We start from the raw sequence: 19,775 nt of genomic DNA on the forward strand, positions 1-19,775 counted from the left end.
AATAAACTCAGTTTATCAGAGATTGACAATGGTGTAATAACCGAAACCGGTCTTTCTATTTTCAATAAATCAGTGGTTTTTTGACAATATCTTAGTCTTTTTCATTCAACAATAATACGAATTAGAAAGGACACTAAATTTTATAATAATTATTACAAAAATTTGTTACATGCAAATTAGTGACGAATTAGATCTTATATTTTCAAGAAAGTATGGTTAGAAAATTAATAGAGTAGCATGGAACTGAAGTAGTGACAATGAGCGAAAAAGTCGTAAGGTCAAGAGACTGAATTATCCTCGACTGGAGTCGTACGATTTGAGTCGAGGTAGTGTGAGTTGAGCCTTACAAGCAATTATTGTAAACCACCAAACAATAGAACATGGAAGGAAATAGTTATTTGTAAATCTAGAGTGAAAAGTACGACTTTTTCTTTTCTCCCTGTGGGAAAAAGTTTGAAGCCCGAGGCGAAGCCGAGGGCAGCAATTTTCCTGAGGGAGAAAAAGTATTTTTCGCTCGTGATGTACACAACATTTTTCCTCCATCTACATTTTTTTATAGAAACTGCAAATAAAATCATTCTAATAACTTACGTATTGGTGACAATGATTCCTAACAACATAACCTAAATCTAAAACCTAAAAACCGGTCGTCTGATTGGCACTGCCGATTGCGATATCTATCGGCAAAAGTTGTAACAATTATATCAGCTGAGCAGCTACCAAAAATGGCTGACTCCAGATCACGCGGTTCAGATTTGAATTGCAGATCAAAATATTTGTTGGCTGGTATTTTGAATAGAATAAAATATTTTTAAAATTGTATAAATTTTTATCGTCTACTAATATTAAGAATATAATAATTATCATACAAACATATATTTCATGATTTAATCAAATTTCTGGTTGTGGTATTGAATTCAGTTGACTCAATGACAGACACCTCTATTATGCTTTCTCATCTGAGCTTAGACCTTCTAACCTATTACAATGTAAGTTTCAAAATAGAGATGCTCCCCATGTTATTTAAATGGAGTCACTTTTACTCCCTAGGGAGTTTTTCTGTTTTTTACTACCGAGAGCGAAAAAGTGACACTTCAGTATTAGGTTTCAGAGAGTAAAGTAAGTACTTTAGACAGTAGGTGGAGGAAAACGTTATTTTTTCCTAGGTATGATAAAATACAAGCTCGATTGCACAAGAGACTGTTAGATTCAAACAGTGATTAAATGCCTCAAGAACCAATCAGAAAACCCTTTTTTTCAAAAGTCTTCTCTGATTGGTTTTCGTTGCATTTAATCATGGTTAAAATTTAAAATGGAACCGGGCGAAGGCTTTCATATTCTAATAACCAGCAGATTACTGGCATTAACTCATTAGCTTGAATTTAACATACAATAGGCCTTGGGTGGAACCACTACCTCCGTAAACAAAGCCGTAGTGCATTCGTGTGACGTCAGCACAGGTCGCAGACGTGTGCACGTCAAATGGTCGGGACACACATATCCGCACCGAGCCCGCACCACGGCACGGCCGTGTGACGGACGTACTACGGCGAGTGAGAAAACAAATGCTTTCAAACGTGTAGGGACACATACTACTGCACCGCGTCAGCACCGTCGCCGTGTTTGTTGCCCGCGCCGTCACCGTCTAGTTCAGTTTACTTTTTGACGGAGACGGTGCGGCCTCGTTCAACATGGAGAATGAAAAACTAATTGAAGAGATACGGTTTCAGTTTTGTACGATCAAATTGATGATAAAAATGGTTGAACAGAGAATGAAAAACTAATTGAAGAGATACGGTTTCAGTATTGGTTGAACGGAAAATAAGTTGAACCAAAAGTAAAAGTATAACCAAATAATAAGTAAAGCCAAAGGTATGATAGACATAATATAATAAATAATGAAATAAACAACAAAAAGTAGAAAAGAAGGAACCCGTGACTGTGTCTTAAATTTTAAATTTGAAACCAATTACGTTTAGATACATAAGGCAGAAGATAACAATTTTATTGCTGATATACAGGGTGATTCATATTTATGGTAAAATATTTTAATACGTGATAGTAGAGGTAAAAATAAGAAAAAAGTTTATATAAAAATATATCCATAAACGCTTCATTAGCGAGCTATACAGAGTGAAAGATTTCGCCCGGAATTCAGTTCCTCTGATGAAATACACCGATGCTGAATTGTTTGGGGACTAGTTTTTTAAAAACTTATGCTATATTCATATGGAAAAATATCTTAAAAATTGAATAAAACTTGTCTGGAAGCTGTAGTGTGAGTAGTTTTTGAGAAAAAAGTTGAAATATGCAAAAAATCTAAGTAGAAAAACACAGACTTCTACGTTTGATGCCCAATAACTTTCTTTAATGACCAGTAAACAAATAATTTTTCGCAATAAAAATTGTAGAGAATTTAATTCTGAAAAGAATTATGTAAGCTGTGTAAACTGAATTTAAATAAAAGTTGAATAAAATGTATTCTTATGTAGTACATTACACCACAAAAATTTGCTGTTTTATGAGATATATGTTTATATGAACTTTTTTCTTATTTTTACCTCTACTATCACGTATTAAATTATTTTACCATAATTATGAATCACCCTGTATATTTATGATACATGACTGATTGTGGTATTGATATGCACCGAAATATATACCAGCACTATTATTCTCATCTTCTGTGTCTAGTCTACAGGTAATTAGTTTAAAATTGAAAAATATAAATTTAAATCGGATGTAACAAGCTTTAATAGTGTTTTTATATTATTAACAATAGTTTAACACATTCATAAATCAGACCACAGTAGCACTACAGAACTGAGACACTGCTGCCGCTCGGCTGTCGCACGGAGTACGTGTGTTCTCCCACCACCATCACCGTGTCACGGACGTAGCTCGGCCGTACCTCGGCACGGGCTCGTTGCGGTTATATGTGTCCCGAGCTAAATTCGTTGATTTCAGCTGATCTTTATCAGCTAGTGTTTTTATTGGTGGAGGAGCCCTACCTGTGCTGACGTCACCAGAATGCACTATGACTTTGTTTACGGAGGTAGTGGTAGAACTCAAGCTAAGTAGAATGAACATTTAAGGCCCGGTTGCAAAAAACCCGTTTATATTTTAACCGTGATTAATTTCACGAGTACCAATCAGAGAAGGCCATTTTTGATAAAATGGCTTCTCAGATTGGTTCTTGAGGCATTTAATCACGATTAAAATTTAACCGGCTTTTGTGCAACCGGCACTAAGTGGATGGAAATGATGAACCTTCTACTGTCGCTCCACTATTTTCTGACACAATTGAATGAATGCATTATTCTCAGCTACCTTCTCCGCTAACCACCACCTTCCCCGCTCTATTATGTATGGAAGCACGTGCTTTGATAATATTATAATCGATTTTTAAATGGAAAATATTTTAATTTTAAGTTTTTGTAATGTATTGTATATGAAATTTTTATATTTTTCACATTTGTAAAGTTTGTTTAATGATTTTGGCAATAAATATTTCTTTCTTTCTTTCTTTAAGAACGATCCACAGTGAGATTCTCGTTTGAAACTCAGTGCAAAAGATAGGAAGGCATAGTTGTCACGTTTACATTTCCACAGCCTTCAAAAGAGCATAGCTGTCATTTAAAAGGCCATTCCATACCGCCATAGCGTAGCTTGAAATATTTTGAAAGACGTAGACGTAGCCGACGTATCTCCTAATGTTAATCAATCTACCGGCGTAGCGTAGCCGATTTGCAATGGATCATAAACATGAGGAGATACGTCGACTACATCTTTTAAAATTTGAATTTCAAGCTACGCCGACTTGGCGTAGCCAAGTAAATTTTTATTCACGCAACGGCTGTGAGAAATGACCTCATTATAATGTGGACCTCACTATAACCATAGAGAAACGATAGCATAAGTAGATATCCCATGGTATAGGGCGTTTATGTCGCAACTTTTACTGTTATCCCAAGCCGATAGTTCACGTAGTTCTTTCCTATGCAGCTGTGTGACGCTGGTAGTCTCTCAAATTGTGCCGTTCATACACTCTCACCCCAACAAAATAGTAAAAATTGACAATAATCGACAGTAATCGGCTTGAGATAACAGTAAAAGTTGCGACATAAATTCCCTATACCATGGGATATCTACTTACTCTATTGTTTCTCTATGCTATAACTTGGTCCATTCTCCTCTCATTGCACTGAATTTCAAGCTCTTGCTCTTCCGTTCTTTTATTTGATCAATACCGAATATGTTTATAAATTTCTAGATAATATACATTTTGATAAAGATTGGTTGTTACCTGGTAGGTCCGAATATAGACTGTTGGCTGAAGAGTGGGCCAAACTTTTGCCGAGTGGCGACTTTATCTGTTTCACTTCACTGCTTACACTTTCCATCTTCACCCTCTGAAATTATTAATAATTGCATTTTTCATTATCTGTTAATGCAGTGTAAAATAATAATTTTCAAGGGATGATTCTATATTGAATACAAGAAAGTCTAACAAATATAAATTATTTGTTCTATAATTATTAAATACTAACTGGCCCGGCAAACTTCGTACCGCCAAATAGTTTAATGCCTCTCATGACAAACTTCGGCTGGATGCACACCTGAGAAGGCGTGATGCGGCATTTTATTTATATAGATAATTTTCCAACTGCAAAATAAATAATTTACTAAAAATCAATTAATTCTGAAAACCGAAGACAGCACAATTATTCCAAAATAAGTAATGTCTTTAAAAGCATATAAGTCTTTAACCTGAGGCCGTACTGCTGGATGGTTACACACAGAACAGTCATTTTGTTTTTAGTCGGGGCGTTTAGAATAAAATACATGGGCGGTTATGGAGCAGCACTCACTCTTGTCTACTATCATAGAGAAACAATAGCGTAAGTAGATATTCCATGGTATAGGGAGTTTATGTCATAACTTTTACTGTTATCTCAAGCCGATTACTGTCGATTTTTACTGTTTTGACCGGGTAAGAGTGTATTAACGGCACAATGAGAGACTACTAGCGTCATAGAGCTTCACGGGAAAGAACTACGTGGACTATCGGCTTGAGATAACAGTAAAATTTGCGACATAAACGCCCTATACCATGGGATATATATTTATGCTATTGTTTCTCTATGCTACTATCTACCGACGGCTGTTGTAAGACGCAATTATTATAAGCTTACGAATCTTCTCCCATAAGGATTACATGTAAACTTTGAAGGACCGTAGGAAAGAGTCCTGAAGTCGAATTATAAATTTGATAGGCCATAAACCTGGTCCTGAACACAACTAAAAAAATCATCAAATTCTGTGCACACATAAAAAAGTTATTGAATGTCAAAATTTGAGGCTCTATTTTTTATTTTAGTTATAATAATGTGAAATATTTCTTCTATGTTTAGTTTTGAAGCATCTAAATTTAAAAATACTTGAGGACTGAAAATTTTGTGAATTGAAGAACTACAAGACTTAACCTCCTTTGGACTATGTGATATCTAAATTTGGGAGAGGAATAGCACAAGGTTACCTTATTTTTCCTCTCCCTATCATTTTGGTAATGTACTAATTGTATAAATGCATAAATAAAGCACTGACAAAGATAAAATCCTATGAACAAATCATAATGGAGAAGAATCTGATAATGAAATAAAATATAAAATATTTTTAGATTAAAAATATATAGATACATAGGAAGATCCCTGTCATTAACGAACCTGAGCGCAAAGGCTGGTGGTTCTTACCCCCCCCCCCATACTCAAAATGTAGGGGTCTATAGTAGTATGGCGAAAGGCATATATCTTTAGCATAGGAGAATTATTACATTTGAATTTTTATCGTCTAGTTACCCTTAAAATGCAATGATCATTAGTGCTTTAGAGAGGTCCACGATATAATGACAGTGTTTGATTAGCAATGGTATTGCTATTCTTGTCTATCATTCAACAAAGCTGATAACGCTATCTCTTTCTCGCTTTGCTCTGTTACCAGATCGTCTTTTAAAAATGTAGAAATAATGATTAATTAACAAAATATTTTATCTTGATTACGAAATCATTGAAAAATATAATTTCTCGCTTGATAAAATATAATTGATTATTTTTAACGAGAATGAACAGTTGATTTATGACATCAATAAAACTGTATCAGCTACCGTCTATAGAAGGCATTGACAAGACAGATGATCGGCAACGTCGTTCTCCCATCTTTCTCCGCGGCCATTATAACGTGGACCTCACTATAGTAATTAATTATAAAGTCGATTATAAACTAATAGCCATCAAACAGGATACCTTACATTTTATCTAACCGCTCATCTTTTAAGAAAGAATTCTATTCGTTCCATCTAATGTTTGAAAAACGTTGAAAAGTTATTTCATAGAACAAAGTTGTCAAATTGGGTCTTTCTCTAATGTGATCTGCAACAACGGTACAATAATCACTTTCACTTTGTATCATTGAGATTACGACGGGAGAGAGACTCATTGATTTTCGTGCATGGTCTGTTAAGGGATCGATTTTCTTCTCCTTCGCTGCTCTCATTGATCAGGTTCCATGTTCCTGCGTTCAATTCCAGAGATCATCCCACCTTTGATATTATCAGATCAGTGGTTACAATGCTCCCCTGTTTAGGTCTCTTCGATTATACAATAGGCTTAATAATGCATTAGATTTTTTTGATTCAAACAGTGTGTTCAGGCGGTACTTGAATAAGATTTATGTTTGTTGAGTTTTGTCTTTTTTATTCATTTTTCTTTTTTCTTTCCTATGTATTACATAATAATTATATTAGTGTTTTTATCTATAAGCTTCATATTTCCAAAGTTTCCATAATTCTCTTTTCTTTGTTTCTTTTTTTCTTTTCTTCTTGGATTCTTCAGTATTAGTTACATACTTAGTTCTTCTTCTTTTATCTGCTATACTAATAAGTTTCATATTTGCAAGGTTTTCCATTTTTTTGTATTTTGTTTTTTCTAAAACTCAATAGTATATTAGTTAAGTTATTTTATTTTCATTTTAATGTATTGTTTTTTCAAATTGTATGCTCAATGTGTGTTATGAGGGCAATAATGGGATTCAGTTCCTGGTGCCCTCAAATATGTAAATTTCCAAATAATAAATAATAATAATACTGAGGGTGATGCCCACATAAGCTATTAGGCTTGTGCGTAGGTAATGAGTGAGAGGGATGATGATGGGAGATGATGACTACTTTTTAGGTAGTCGGGACCGAAGGCTTTTCGTCTCCTCCGAAAGACTTACAAAAATGTTTTTAGATAACATTTTTAATAATATTGAGATCACACATATCATCAATAGCCATTCTGTAAGAATCATCAGTAAGTTGATGATGTAATATTGAATTATTCTACTTGAGCATATAAGATACCACAGAGTGATTATAAAAGGACTTTACAACATTGAAAGCACATAAATATTTATAGAAATTACTTACAGAATTGAGAAAGGTGTAATTTTGTTACAAAACACTCTAAGTTTAAGGTGTGGGTGTTATTTCGATTCGATGTTACAGCCGTTGGTAATGCGACATACATCCCACCGATAATCGATTTCTTGCCACACTCGTACCAGCATATCAGGCGTAACTTGTGCAACCGCAGCGATCCGAATGAGATCCGATTTCGGAGGTCATTGAGATTGTCTGGTAGAGGCGGAACATAAACCTTACCCTTAATTAAACCCCACAGGAAGAAATTTCAATAAAAATATTTATGTGCTTTCAAAGTTGTAAAATCCTTTTATAATCACTCTGTGGTATCTTATATGCTCAAGTAGAATAATTCAATATTACATCATCAACTTACTGATGATTCTTACAGAATGGCTATTGATGATATGTGTGATCTCAATATTATTTAAAATGTGATCTAAAAACATTTTTGTAAGTCTTTCGGAGGAGACGAAAAGCCTTCGGTCCCGACTACCTAAAAAGTAGTCATCATCTCCCATCATCATTCTTCTCACTCATTATCTACGCACAAGCCTAATAGCTTATGTGGGCATCACCCTCAGTATTATTATTATTTATTATTTGGAAATTTACATATTTGAGGGCACCAGGAACTGAATCCCATTATTGCCCTCATAACACACATTGAGCATACAATTTGAAAAAACAATACATTAAAATGAAAATAAAATAACTCAACTAATATACTATTGAGTTTTAGAAAAAACAAAATACAAAAAAATAGAAAACCTTGCAAATATGAAACTTATAGTATAGCAGATAAAAGAAGAAGAACTAAGTATGTAACTAATACTGAAGAATCCAAGAAGAAAAGAAACAAAGAAAAGAGAATTATGGAAACTTTGGAAATATGAAGCTTATAGATAAAAACATTAATATAATTATTATGTAATACATAGGAAAGAAAAAAGAAAAATGAATAAAAAAGACAAAACTCAACAAACATAAATCTTATTCAAGTCCCGCCTGAACACACTGTCTGAATCAAAAAATCTAATGCATTATTAAGTCCTTTTATAATCACCCTGTAAAATAAAACAGACATTGTCAGGGGGATGTGTCTGACCTTGGTGGGAACAACAGTGGTGTGCACGAGGTTTCTGAATCGGCCAATCGATGGGTCCGTGTCCTCAGGATTAATAATTTCCTCTTCCTCGTTGATTGTCACGTAGCGGTTTTTCCTTTTTCCCGACTGTCTTCCAATTTTGTTGGTCTCATTGTTATCGTCGATGCCAAGCATTGATATGCGCCGGTTGTGTGCCGTGTTGAACTCTGTTAGATTCTGAAAAAGATGCACAAAGTTGAAAATTAATATCAAAATCAGCATTTTTCATAGATTGCTCTAAAATGAACTTAAAGCTCCATGAAATTCAGTTTTCAGTTAATTGCTCTAAAATGAGTCTAAAGCTCAATGAAGTTCAGTTTTCAGTTCATTGCTCTAAAATTAGTTTAAAGCACAATGAAATTCAGTTTTCAGTTCATTGCTCTAAAATGATTTTAAAGCTCAATGAAGTTCAGTTTTCAGTTCTTTGCTCTAAAATGAGTCTAAAGCTCAATGAAGTTCAGTTTTCAGTTAATTGCTCTAAAATGAGTCTAAAGCTCAATGAAGTTCAGTTTTCAGTTCTTTGCTCTAAAATTAGTTTAAAGCTAAATGAAGTTCAGTTTTATTAGTTGAAAAGGACAAAGTTATAAGAAGTAAACATTCACTGCTATAATTTTGTGTATATTATAGTGAGGTCCACGTATTAATTGCTATCCTTGTCCATCATTCAACAAAGCGGATAGTGCTATCTCTTTCTCGCATTGCTCTGTTGCCAGATCGTCTTTTAACAATGTAGAATTAATTAATAAAATATTCCATCTTAATTATGTAAATTCATTATGAAATTATTGGAAATATAATTTTTTGCTTAATAAAATATAATTGATTATTTTAAACGAGAATGAACAGTTAATATTACATCAATATCAGCTACCGTCTATAGAAGGCATTGACAAGACAGAGGATCGGCATCGTCTGTCTCTTATCTCTCTCCACTGCCATTATTACGTGGACCTCACTATAGTTGAAAAGGACGAAGTTATAAAGGTGCGTACAGACTTTCGCTCTGCTCCGCAACCGAACGTCACTCGAGCAGAGCGATTGATGATCGACCGGGGAGCAAGAGTGGAACGCGAGAAGAGCTAACATCTCCCGCAACGTTCATGATCGGTGCGACTGCAGATCGGGGGCGGAGCGATGGCGGAACGAGGGCGGAGCGTGCGTGGTGCGGGTTGGAGGCGCGTATATCTGTACGCAGCTTAAGAAGTAAATATGCATTGCTAATTATGTGTAAAGTGCTATTAATAACACTCTGTTAGAGATTTGACTGTTACATTCGAAACTGAATCAACGAATTGGTGATCAAATCAAATCAAGTCAAATTTTTATTCACAATACAAACAATAATGAGGATCCCCAAACCCGAAGGTTTTTCGGCGGGTGCCCAGTTACAGAAAAAACTAGTTACAAAAAATAAATAAACTTAGAACAAAATAAATATTACACTTCAAAGATTTTAAGTATAAGATGAAAGAAAAAAATACAAATTGCAAAAATAAAATAAGAAATATACATCAGATTTTGATAGAGAATTAATAAAAAAAGGGAAAATAACGAAAATTTATTAGAAAGGAATGAAATAAAAAGGAAAAGGGAAAAATTGTTTTACACAAGTAATAATACATTTTTATCGTCGAGGCAGGCGACAGTGACAATAAAAGGAAAATTTTAAAACTTCAGCCAGCAAAAATTACAAAAAAGCCAGCAGACCTTATTGGGCTATGAAATGGTAATCATCCAAATGTTCATAGGCGTAAAATAATCCAGAAGATGGAAAAAGTAATTATACAAAATAAATTGGATGTTGTACAAAATACAACACGCGACTGCTCGTGTGATTGAGTAGGGCGCGACTACCGGAAGGTTGATTTGGAGTATTGAACTTGAAGATTAGTTCAGTGGTTACTGAGATCTCAGGGTTGAACTGTGCATTAAATATAAAGATGTTCATAGTAATAATTTGCTACTCACATCCAGCTCAGTTTCAGTCTCCGGTAATCCCAGAAGAATTCCCTCAGACGTATCTTTGGAATTCTTTTCGATTTCCTCGATTATCGGCCTGGCAGCTGTCTGAGGTCGCTCCCTGATTATGTAGCTTCGCGTTGAAGCGCCAAAACTGAATACGCTGTCGAGAGGCAATTGTGTTGGTTTGTGGGGCTCAATGCGCAGTGTGCTTATGAATGTACCGTGCGCTGTGAACCAATAAAAAAACAATATGATGAAAGAATAGTTATTTGTGCAACTAGTGCGCAAAGTGACAGTTTGCTGCACCGAAAGAAACGTTTACGCCCGAGCCGTAGGCGAGGGCGGAATGGTTTCTTGAGTGCAGCAGAGGAACTTTGCGCACGTATTTCACATTAAGTTTTTCCTACAGTTACCATTGAATATGAAAAGTGGGTAATTATGGGTAAAATTGCCTGAATAATGTATGTGTGTTTGAATGGCGAGGCGGCTGTGTGGTGTGTGCTGTGGTGGCACTGTGCTGTCGCTGTCCTTGGTTATAATATATGACTAATAATTAGCGCGTTGTGCTTCGTTGCACCTCTGCTCACTATAGCAGCCCAGTCACTGTTACCAACTTCATTTTGATTTTGCTGCACTGTTGCTCCATATAACCTACTAAGTATTTTGCGTTGCCATGTTGCAAATCTGGAGTGCAGAAAAATTTTTCCCGCACTAGAGCGGAAAAGTGATTCTTTGCGTTCTGTAATCAGTGCAGCAATGGCCACTTTTCAACGTAACTGTAGGAAAAGATAATACCTACAGTAAGGTCCATGTTATAATGGCAGTGGAGAAAGATAGGAGAACAACGTTGCCGATCCTCACTGTCTAGTCAATGCCTTCTTGACGGTAGCTGATGAGAAACAAACCAGAGACAGTTTGTGACTCGCATGTAGCTGTTCACACTGAACGTCACCAGCAAGCTTCCGCTTTCCACATTTTGTTTCTCATCTACGCGCTTGGTCATGCATGTCAACGAGTCCATTTGCACATAGTGTGAGGTCCACGGAGAATGGGCAGTGGAGAAAGATGGGGAAAAACATGGAAGTAGGAAAACCATGGAACTGAAGTCTAGAATAGAGATTGCTGCAGAAACGGACCGGTAGGCGTGGCTACTACTCTAACATCGGCTAAGTTTGTTAACAATCGGTTGTTTCGATCAATGAGGTTGATCCTATCCCTAGTGATATCATACCACTGGTGGGCGGGGCCTATCGTCTACTTTTGCCAAGCTGCTGCAGGTAGGGATGTCAATCCCCGGATTGATTTCCAATCCCGGTATTTCGGGATTATCCAATATCAATCCCGGGATCTTGGGATTGGCAAAAATCATATTCATGCATTTTTGCAATAGTTCCTCCTCAATTACTTGTTCAGTAACAGTGTGTGGAGATGAAAAAGGGCTCATTATAGAGGGAGAGGATATTATTAAAATGAAAAAATACTCAGGAATAATATTAAAATTAAACATTCTATTAAATATAAATGTTCTCAAGATTAGGAGTAACTTTTTCATTGATGTCCTACCTTAAATTTGCTGTATCCTACATGATAGTGAGGACTGAGGAAAGCAAGATGACTCATTAGTCTTTTTTATGTAGAACAACAGCATTTCTATCCTACATCAGGATGGGATAGAGTTCACACTTTTATCACTTTGAGATCACATTGTCGAGTGAATCACTTGAACTAATAGTATTAATAATAAAATAGAATACTTTTTGTAAACTCATATACATCATCGTAAATTCGCGTAAATGAATTCTATATTGAATTGCTTTTACAAAAATATTAAAAATTTCAGGTTTTCTAATCCCGAAAATCCCGGGATTGACGCTGAAAAATCCCGGGATTGTTAGGTATCAAAATGGACCGGGATCCCGGGATTCGGGATTCCGGGATTGACATCCCTAGCTGCAGGCTGCCACTTCAGTTCTAGGTTTTCTTACTTCCATGGGAAAAAACGTTGCCGATCCTCTGTCTCATCAATGCCTTCTATAGACGGTAGCTGATACAGGTTCATTAATGTAATATTAATATTTTTCATCTTCGTTTAAAATAATCAATTATATTTTATTAAACAAGAAATTATATTTTTCAATAATTTCATGATGAATTAAGATGAAATATTCTATGAATTAATTATTAATTCTACATTGTTAAAAGCCGATCTGGCAACAGAGCAAAGCGATAGAGAGATAGCGCTATCCGCTTTGTTGAATGAAAGACAACGATAGCAATACCAGAGGTAATCAAACACTGCCTTTATAACGTGACCTTACTATAGAAAACTATGGTTTCCATGTAATATGCTGGTAGTAAACTAAAATAAACTCAGGTTCTTTAGGATCAAATAAACTTGTGTACTTTTAGATTTTTTCTACTTATGTAAAGTGGGCATCATCTTCAGCAAAAAAATATGAAGTTTAAAGGAAACCTTCTTTAATGAATTTAATGCTATAATAAAGAAAGCAAAATATTTATAGTATAAACTGGCAACTATAAACAAACCACAATAAAACTTGTGTTTCAACGCACTGGTGTTTCAACGCTATTATTATAAACCTCTTAGGTGGGCCGTCCACTGGAACCGATTTCGTCCGAACTAGCATCGGCCGAAAACTACCGAACTCGTCCGAACGATCCCTCAACAACGAAAGCTATAGATGCTCGTCCATTGCAACAGGTTCATACGGCCGTCTCCGGCCGATCAAGTTTTCGATCCGAATTGAATGGGATTTTCCGGCTCTATCCGGCCAAAGTCGAGCTGAGACGACATCATCCTAACCTCAAAATTGTTTCATAGTCTTGTCTGTTTTTGTTTTTTGAACTTGTTCTATTTTATCAAGTTTTAACTATGGTCAATGAAAAGTTGATAAGTTTGGTTCACGAGCATGTTCCATTGTGGGATATGCGAGACAAAAGATATCATCGTCGAGATGTTCAAAGGAATCTGTAGACAAAGATTACTGAAAAATAGGATCTGAAGGTAAGATTATTGTAATGAATATTAGTAGATATTTGTTTATTCAATTTTCGAAATCTCAATATAATCATTGTTTATGAAAAATTTTGGTGGCTATTCAATATATTTAGTGGCTATAATAGTAGTTAATTCAATATATTTAGTGGCTATGATAGTAATTAAATCAATATTCAATAGTTCAGCCAACTACTGAACTAGACTGACGTAATTGGTTCCAATGGACGACCATATTCGACCGACTTAACGGCCGGCAGATTCGTCCGATCCAACGGCCGAACACATCGGTTGAATACGGTTTCAGTGGACGGTTACCCTAAATCACGTTGGAGCCTATTTAAAAAATAAATACGGAACGTATCTCAGTAGAGTGATTATGTAAATTCAGTCTCAGTCAAGTCTAATTACAAATTAAATCTCAACAGCCAATAATTATGTTCTGCGGGACTCATTGAAGGTTCAATTCTGTGCAATTATCCATTTTGAAAGCTGAAAGATTAATCAAATTAACTTATGTATCTATTGAAATAATTCATCTACTCACTGCTTCCAAGATCAACAAGGAATGTGCGGTTCAAGACTTTGTGATAGACCAATGCAGCATGGACTCTCGAACAGGACTGATGGTCAACGCAAAAATCACACATTTGAGGATTTCGACCAAATAGATAGCATTTCTTCTCATCCAACATCAATTTCTGAAAACATAATAATATTGTGAATGCCATGTCTGAAAAGGATCTATTGTATGAGCTAATGGAAAAATTGAAAAAAAAATTAATTTGTTTACGGGGTAACAAATTTGAAAAAACGAAACATTGCTTTGAAATACTGGATGATAAATGCTCACTTTCTTGTTTGGGGATGATGTATGTACTAAAAATTAGAGATCAAGGCACCTTTTTAATATATTTTTTACAAAACATGTTTCAAACTCTCAAATCATTTCAAGTGTGTTAGGCTCACCGCAAAGTAGACCCACGCTAATCCATGAAAAGCAACCCACGCCATGGGGTTTTGTAAACCATTGCTAGGCTTCTCCAGACATCTGTGTAATACATGCAATGAATAATCCACTTGTCAGCTGATGATTATGAATAATTCTATAGCAATGGTTTACAAAACATCCAACGGTGTGGGTTGCTTTTCGTGGATTAGCGTGGGTCTACTTTGCGGCGGGCCTCAAACTTGAAAATGAATTGAGAGTTCAAAACATGTGTACAACGAGAAGTAAATCGTATTAAACGAGCAATTTCTGTTTGTATGTCACCGCATCTCGAAAACGGCTCTAACGATTCTCACCAAATTCATACCATAGTAGGCTTATAATAATTATAAAAAAATTCGATTGCACTAGGTCTCATCCCTGGGAAAACTCGCCAAAGGACATTAAAGTATTATTATTATTCATCCTTGGAAAAACAGCTGATAATTTCGTCGTCTGTTGATGATGGAAGTGAGTGAGCGAGTGCATTTGTAAGTGGGACTAAGACAAAATTATGACTCAGCTGTTGAACTATAAATTGCAATCATTCAATCAGGTACTTAGTGCCGGTTGCACAAAAGCCGATTAAATTTTAATCCTGATTAATTCCAGGAGAACCATTCAGAGAAGCCGTCTTTTTGAAATGGTCTTCTCTGATTTGGTTCACGTGAAATTAATCAAGATTGACATTTAACCGGCTTTTGTGCAACCGGGCCTTTGTGAGAGAAATTTTTGCGTTACTCTGGGAATTAATCTCAATGCACTGTGATTAGATAGAACCTTTCTGTGTAAACTATGAATATATTATAATTTTTTCTTTCTTGCTTTTGTACTCCAGAGCGAAGCTCGGTCCCTCGATATTATTACTGAAAGGGTGCTTTGATCTTCAATTTTTTGAAATAATAAAGTACAACACATAATTGGAGAAAAAACTTTTGAGCTTCCAATGATAGATGACTGATAAATGCAACATTGGTGAGCGGATTGCTTAGTCACCACTATCTATATGCATCCATGCATTGATCCTTGAGTGGAGTATTTCCAGATTTTTTCAAGATCTTCCGGGGTTTTTCAGTCTTCATAAAGGTGATCAGACTTGATTCAGATAACTATTGGGTTGCAGTGCCCAGTTGACCATTACTTGATTTTTCTTGTTGTATTATTAAATTATATTTTGTGACGAGATCGTAAGCAATGTATCAATAACCATAAATATTATCTTAAAACACCAACTTAAAGCTATGAAGTTTACCAGCGCATGCGCTTTATATAATATGTCCTACTCTATCTTGATGGACGTGCTATGTCCACAGAAACCGCCCTGTCCAAAAAGTCCAAGTCCACACAAACCGCCCTGCTGGCCCTGATCAACGAAGTCATTGATGCATTCGAGAGTGGAGATTCTGTGGCAGTGAGGCTGTGTGACCTATCACGTGCTTTTGACTGTGTGTCTCATGAGCTTCTCCTTGGAGAAAGTTGAGTCAGTATGGTATAACGGACATTGTTGCTGACACTTTAAAGTCCTATCTTTCTGACAGAAGGCAGATAGTGAATGTTCGGGGTGCATCATCTGGCGAACTGCATGTACGGCATGGGGTACCGCAGGGCTCTGTCCTGGGGCCAGTCCTGTTCATCCTGCATATTTGATTTGAGAGTCGGCGGAAGTGAGCTGCTGTTTGCGGATGACACAACCCTTGTTGGGAGAGGATCCTCGCCTGCAGCTGCCACCCTTGAGTTGGAGGAGTCCTTTGCTGGTGCAGAACGCTGGTTTCAGGAGAACAAGCTGTTGCTCAACGTCGGCAAGACACAGAATATCATGTGCACTCTGAGAAACCACTTCAATCATTCATTGAATGAACCGGTGAAGCTTCTGGGATTTAACATCGATCCAAAGTTAACATGGAGTGCTCATGTGGATGCTGTATGCAGAAGACTGTCTCGTGTGATCTACCTGTTGAGAAGACTGAGGTGCTTGCTGACTGAGGAACATTTGATTATGGCCTATTATTCACTGTTCCATAGTCACATTATCTATGGAATACTGCTGTGGGGACACTCTTCACACTGTGAGAGTATTCTTATGCTGCAGAAGAAGGCAGTTCGGATATTGTCATCCAGTGGTCATCTGGAGCACTGTAGGCCACTCTTCGCCAGACTTGGGATTCTCACAGTTTTTAGCCAGTTCATCTTTGCTTCCCTGGTTGGTATTAGGAATACCAATCTGACAGTGAATTTGAGGGGGTTGCAGAGTGCCTACTCACTTCGAAATGCTCTCGAAGTCAATGTTCCTCGATGTAGGCTAAGTAAGGCTCAGAACTGTTATCCCAATATCGCTATTAAAATGTTTAATATGCTACCTCCATCAGTGCGTCATTTGAGCGACTGTGAGTTTAAGAGGAGACTCAAGTCCTGGCTGCGTGCCAGACCATACTACTCCTTGAGTGAATTTTTTCAGGAGTCTACAGTTGACATTTAGTGGCCATCACCGTGTTTAGCCATCTATGCCATTATGTTTTATTTTTTGACGTGACAGTGTTGTCAAAAACTTTCTGTGTGATATTGTATTTTTGACGTGATGACCAACCCAGCTCATCTGGCTGGTTAATGGTCCTACAAATGAAGATTGAAGATTGAAGATATGAAAAGTATATTTATATACAGTAATTTAAATATACTTATTTAATCTGTGCTATAGGAAACACATATTAGAAACTATGAAACAATAGTGTATTTATCTCTTTTCTGTATAGGGCTACTTGTAATATAAATATAAAGAAAAATATTTCAAAAAGGGTATTGAGATTTTTATTTTTCTTTACATTTATGTCAATAACTGATTTAAGTCTTTACTTTTGTACTTTCAATGAGCAGATTATGTTAAATATTCAAAACTAAAATGGGGTTTATCAGAATGGTATCAGAGTCCACAAATGTAACTTTATCATGATGGACTACATTTCACAGAACATGAGATTGATTAGACTAAAAAGCGAGAAATTGATAAACCTACTTGGATTAATTTGTCTCCTTTCATTACATCCAAGTGAAATCCAACAGGAGGCTTGCCTGCCCTGCAATAAAAAGTAACACCAAGTTGAATATGTGTTGCTAAGAAACTAATAATTTTAGCATGCAAAAATAAAATGGAATTTGAAGCCTTTGTATCCAATTCAACACTCATTCAGACAATAATATTAAAGTTATTAAGCCCGTACCGTATTACATTGGGACACCAGGTTGGTTTGCTACAGGAGCACCAGAGAGCCATCAGTGGTGTATGTGTGTACAAAAGCAAGCTGATGGAACGCCAATGGTCAAAAAGCTAGTGACCTGAGTGAGACACCAGCCGGCAGACAAAATCTGGTGATCGGCTGCCCAAATCAGCTTTCCCGGCTGGTGAACCTAGTGTTATGACTAATAAACGCATTAAGAGCACTCTATGTCCCACTGTTCACTGGTGACCTAATGTTATACAAAAAATAATACGGACCAAAAAATACACATTTTCCGTTTTGAGGACGGTATCACCGTATTACATTGGACATTTAAAAAGTATTTTTAATGTTATAAATCTGACTTGAATTAATAATCTTTCAATTATTGCAGGCAACTTTTCTTCTCTTCTAATTGACTGGATTCAATTTAGACTTATATTATTCTTTGTAAAATATTTTATCTTATGGAGCCAAATACTTGTTGTTAACTGTATCTGTAGGAGGTTTACTATCTTGCAACATGTTCAAGACAAGGAGGTCTTTAATATTTAGCTTATTAGGGTAATTGAAATGCCAAGACTAGTAAGTTACAATCGTAATTTAGGCTAAGTATGAAAACCGTTCATTTTAGTTCTGTTTATCTAACAAAAGTTATCTACAAACCTACTACAAATAACTATCAACAACTTTTATGTTTGAACTGAAACCTAGAGCGGAGGTTAAAGACGTCCTTTCCAAACATTTTAATTCAGTTCTACATGTTGTAAAAACATCAATCGTATATTATAACCTATCTACAGACCTATTCAATTTGTATGATAAAGGTATTTTTAAGATAATAAACTAGTAACTGTAATTTATTTTATTGCTTGAAGTTTGCTAGTTTAATATAGGAGATTAAAATATTGTGCAAACATTTAATTTAAGCCAAGTATAATAATGCAAGAGGTCTTACCATTTTGGAACGTCGTAATGATTCGCCATACCTTATGACAATACTATTAAATAAACAAAACCTCTACTATCGAATAAATATTGAATTGATTCTATCATAAATATTTTCAAAGAACTTTTTTGAAAAATTTGATTTCATAAGCTGTTTTGTGAGTTATATTTTCTTCAGTCAAAAGTCAAAACATGAACTGAATAAATTGTTGATATACTGCTACCTAGAGTATTGCAGCGCTGCAGATGCAGACTGCAGCAAGAATCAAGATCAAGAAAGATGCAAAGAACACAACAGCTGTGACAACAGAATAAAAGTGTAAAAGTGGGACAACGCCAAAGTCGGTCGTTCACAAGTTCTTTTCTGTTCTATAGTGAGGTCCACGTTATAATGGTAGTGTTTGATTAGCAATGATATTGCTACATTGTCTATCATTTTACAAAGCGGATAGCGCTATCTTTTTCTCGCTTTGCTCTGTTGCCTTTTAAGAATGTAGAATTAATAACTAATTAACAAAATATTTCATCTTAATTGTGAAAATTCATTATGAAATTATTGAAAAATATAATTTCTTGCTTAATAAAATATAATTATAATAATATCTGGTGTAAGAGTTTTTAGGTCACAACTGATCAATTTCAGGGCCTCTGGCATTACCTAACGACTGATTTTTAGGTAGCCGGGATCGACGATTTAACGTGTCCATCCAAACCACGGGAGTGGCCCAAGATAATATAATAATTGATTATTTCAAACGAGAATGAACAGATAATATTACATCGAAAAACGTGTATTGGGTACCGTCTATAGAAGGCATCGACAAGACAGAGGATCTGCTCAGACTTCATGGTTTTTGGGGCTCTGCATTGAAATGGATGGATTCGTATATGACAAACAGGTATCAAGTCACAGAGATTCAACATGAAACTAAAAACAAAATAAAATTCACACGATCAAAGCCTAAATTAATTGTTTCTGGGGTCCCTCAGGATTCTATTCTGGGCCCCTTGTTGTTCTTGATCTATGTGAATGATGTTGCAGG

At 35.8% G+C, this 19,775-nt stretch overlaps 1 protein-coding gene across 1 annotated transcript in view; it reads right to left on the reverse strand.

Annotated features, from left to right (window-relative positions):
• The window catches only part of LOC111046966 (nuclear inhibitor of protein phosphatase 1), a 22,171-nt gene extending 3,177 nt beyond the window's left edge, over positions 1 to 18,994 (reverse strand). Inside the window, exons 1-6 of the mRNA XM_039429306.1 lie at positions 18,743 to 18,994; positions 17,583 to 17,643; positions 14,132 to 14,285; positions 10,575 to 10,795; positions 8,568 to 8,783; positions 4,307 to 4,412 (exon numbers count right to left, since the gene is read on the reverse strand). Coding sequence (XP_039285240.1) covers positions 4,307 to 4,412; positions 8,568 to 8,783; positions 10,575 to 10,795; positions 14,132 to 14,285; positions 17,583 to 17,643; positions 18,743 to 18,771 — 787 coding nt within the window. The 5' untranslated portion in view covers positions 18,772 to 18,994. The remainder of the gene's footprint in view (positions 1 to 4,306; positions 4,413 to 8,567; positions 8,784 to 10,574; positions 10,796 to 14,131; positions 14,286 to 17,582; positions 17,644 to 18,742) is intronic.
• Positions 18,995 to 19,775: the final 781 nt, after the last annotated feature.

This window comes from Nilaparvata lugens, chromosome 5, assembly GCF_014356525.2.
Source record: "Nilaparvata lugens isolate BPH chromosome 5, ASM1435652v1, whole genome shotgun sequence".
In the NCBI taxonomy this organism is placed as follows: Eukaryota; Metazoa; Arthropoda; class Insecta; order Hemiptera; family Delphacidae; genus Nilaparvata; species Nilaparvata lugens.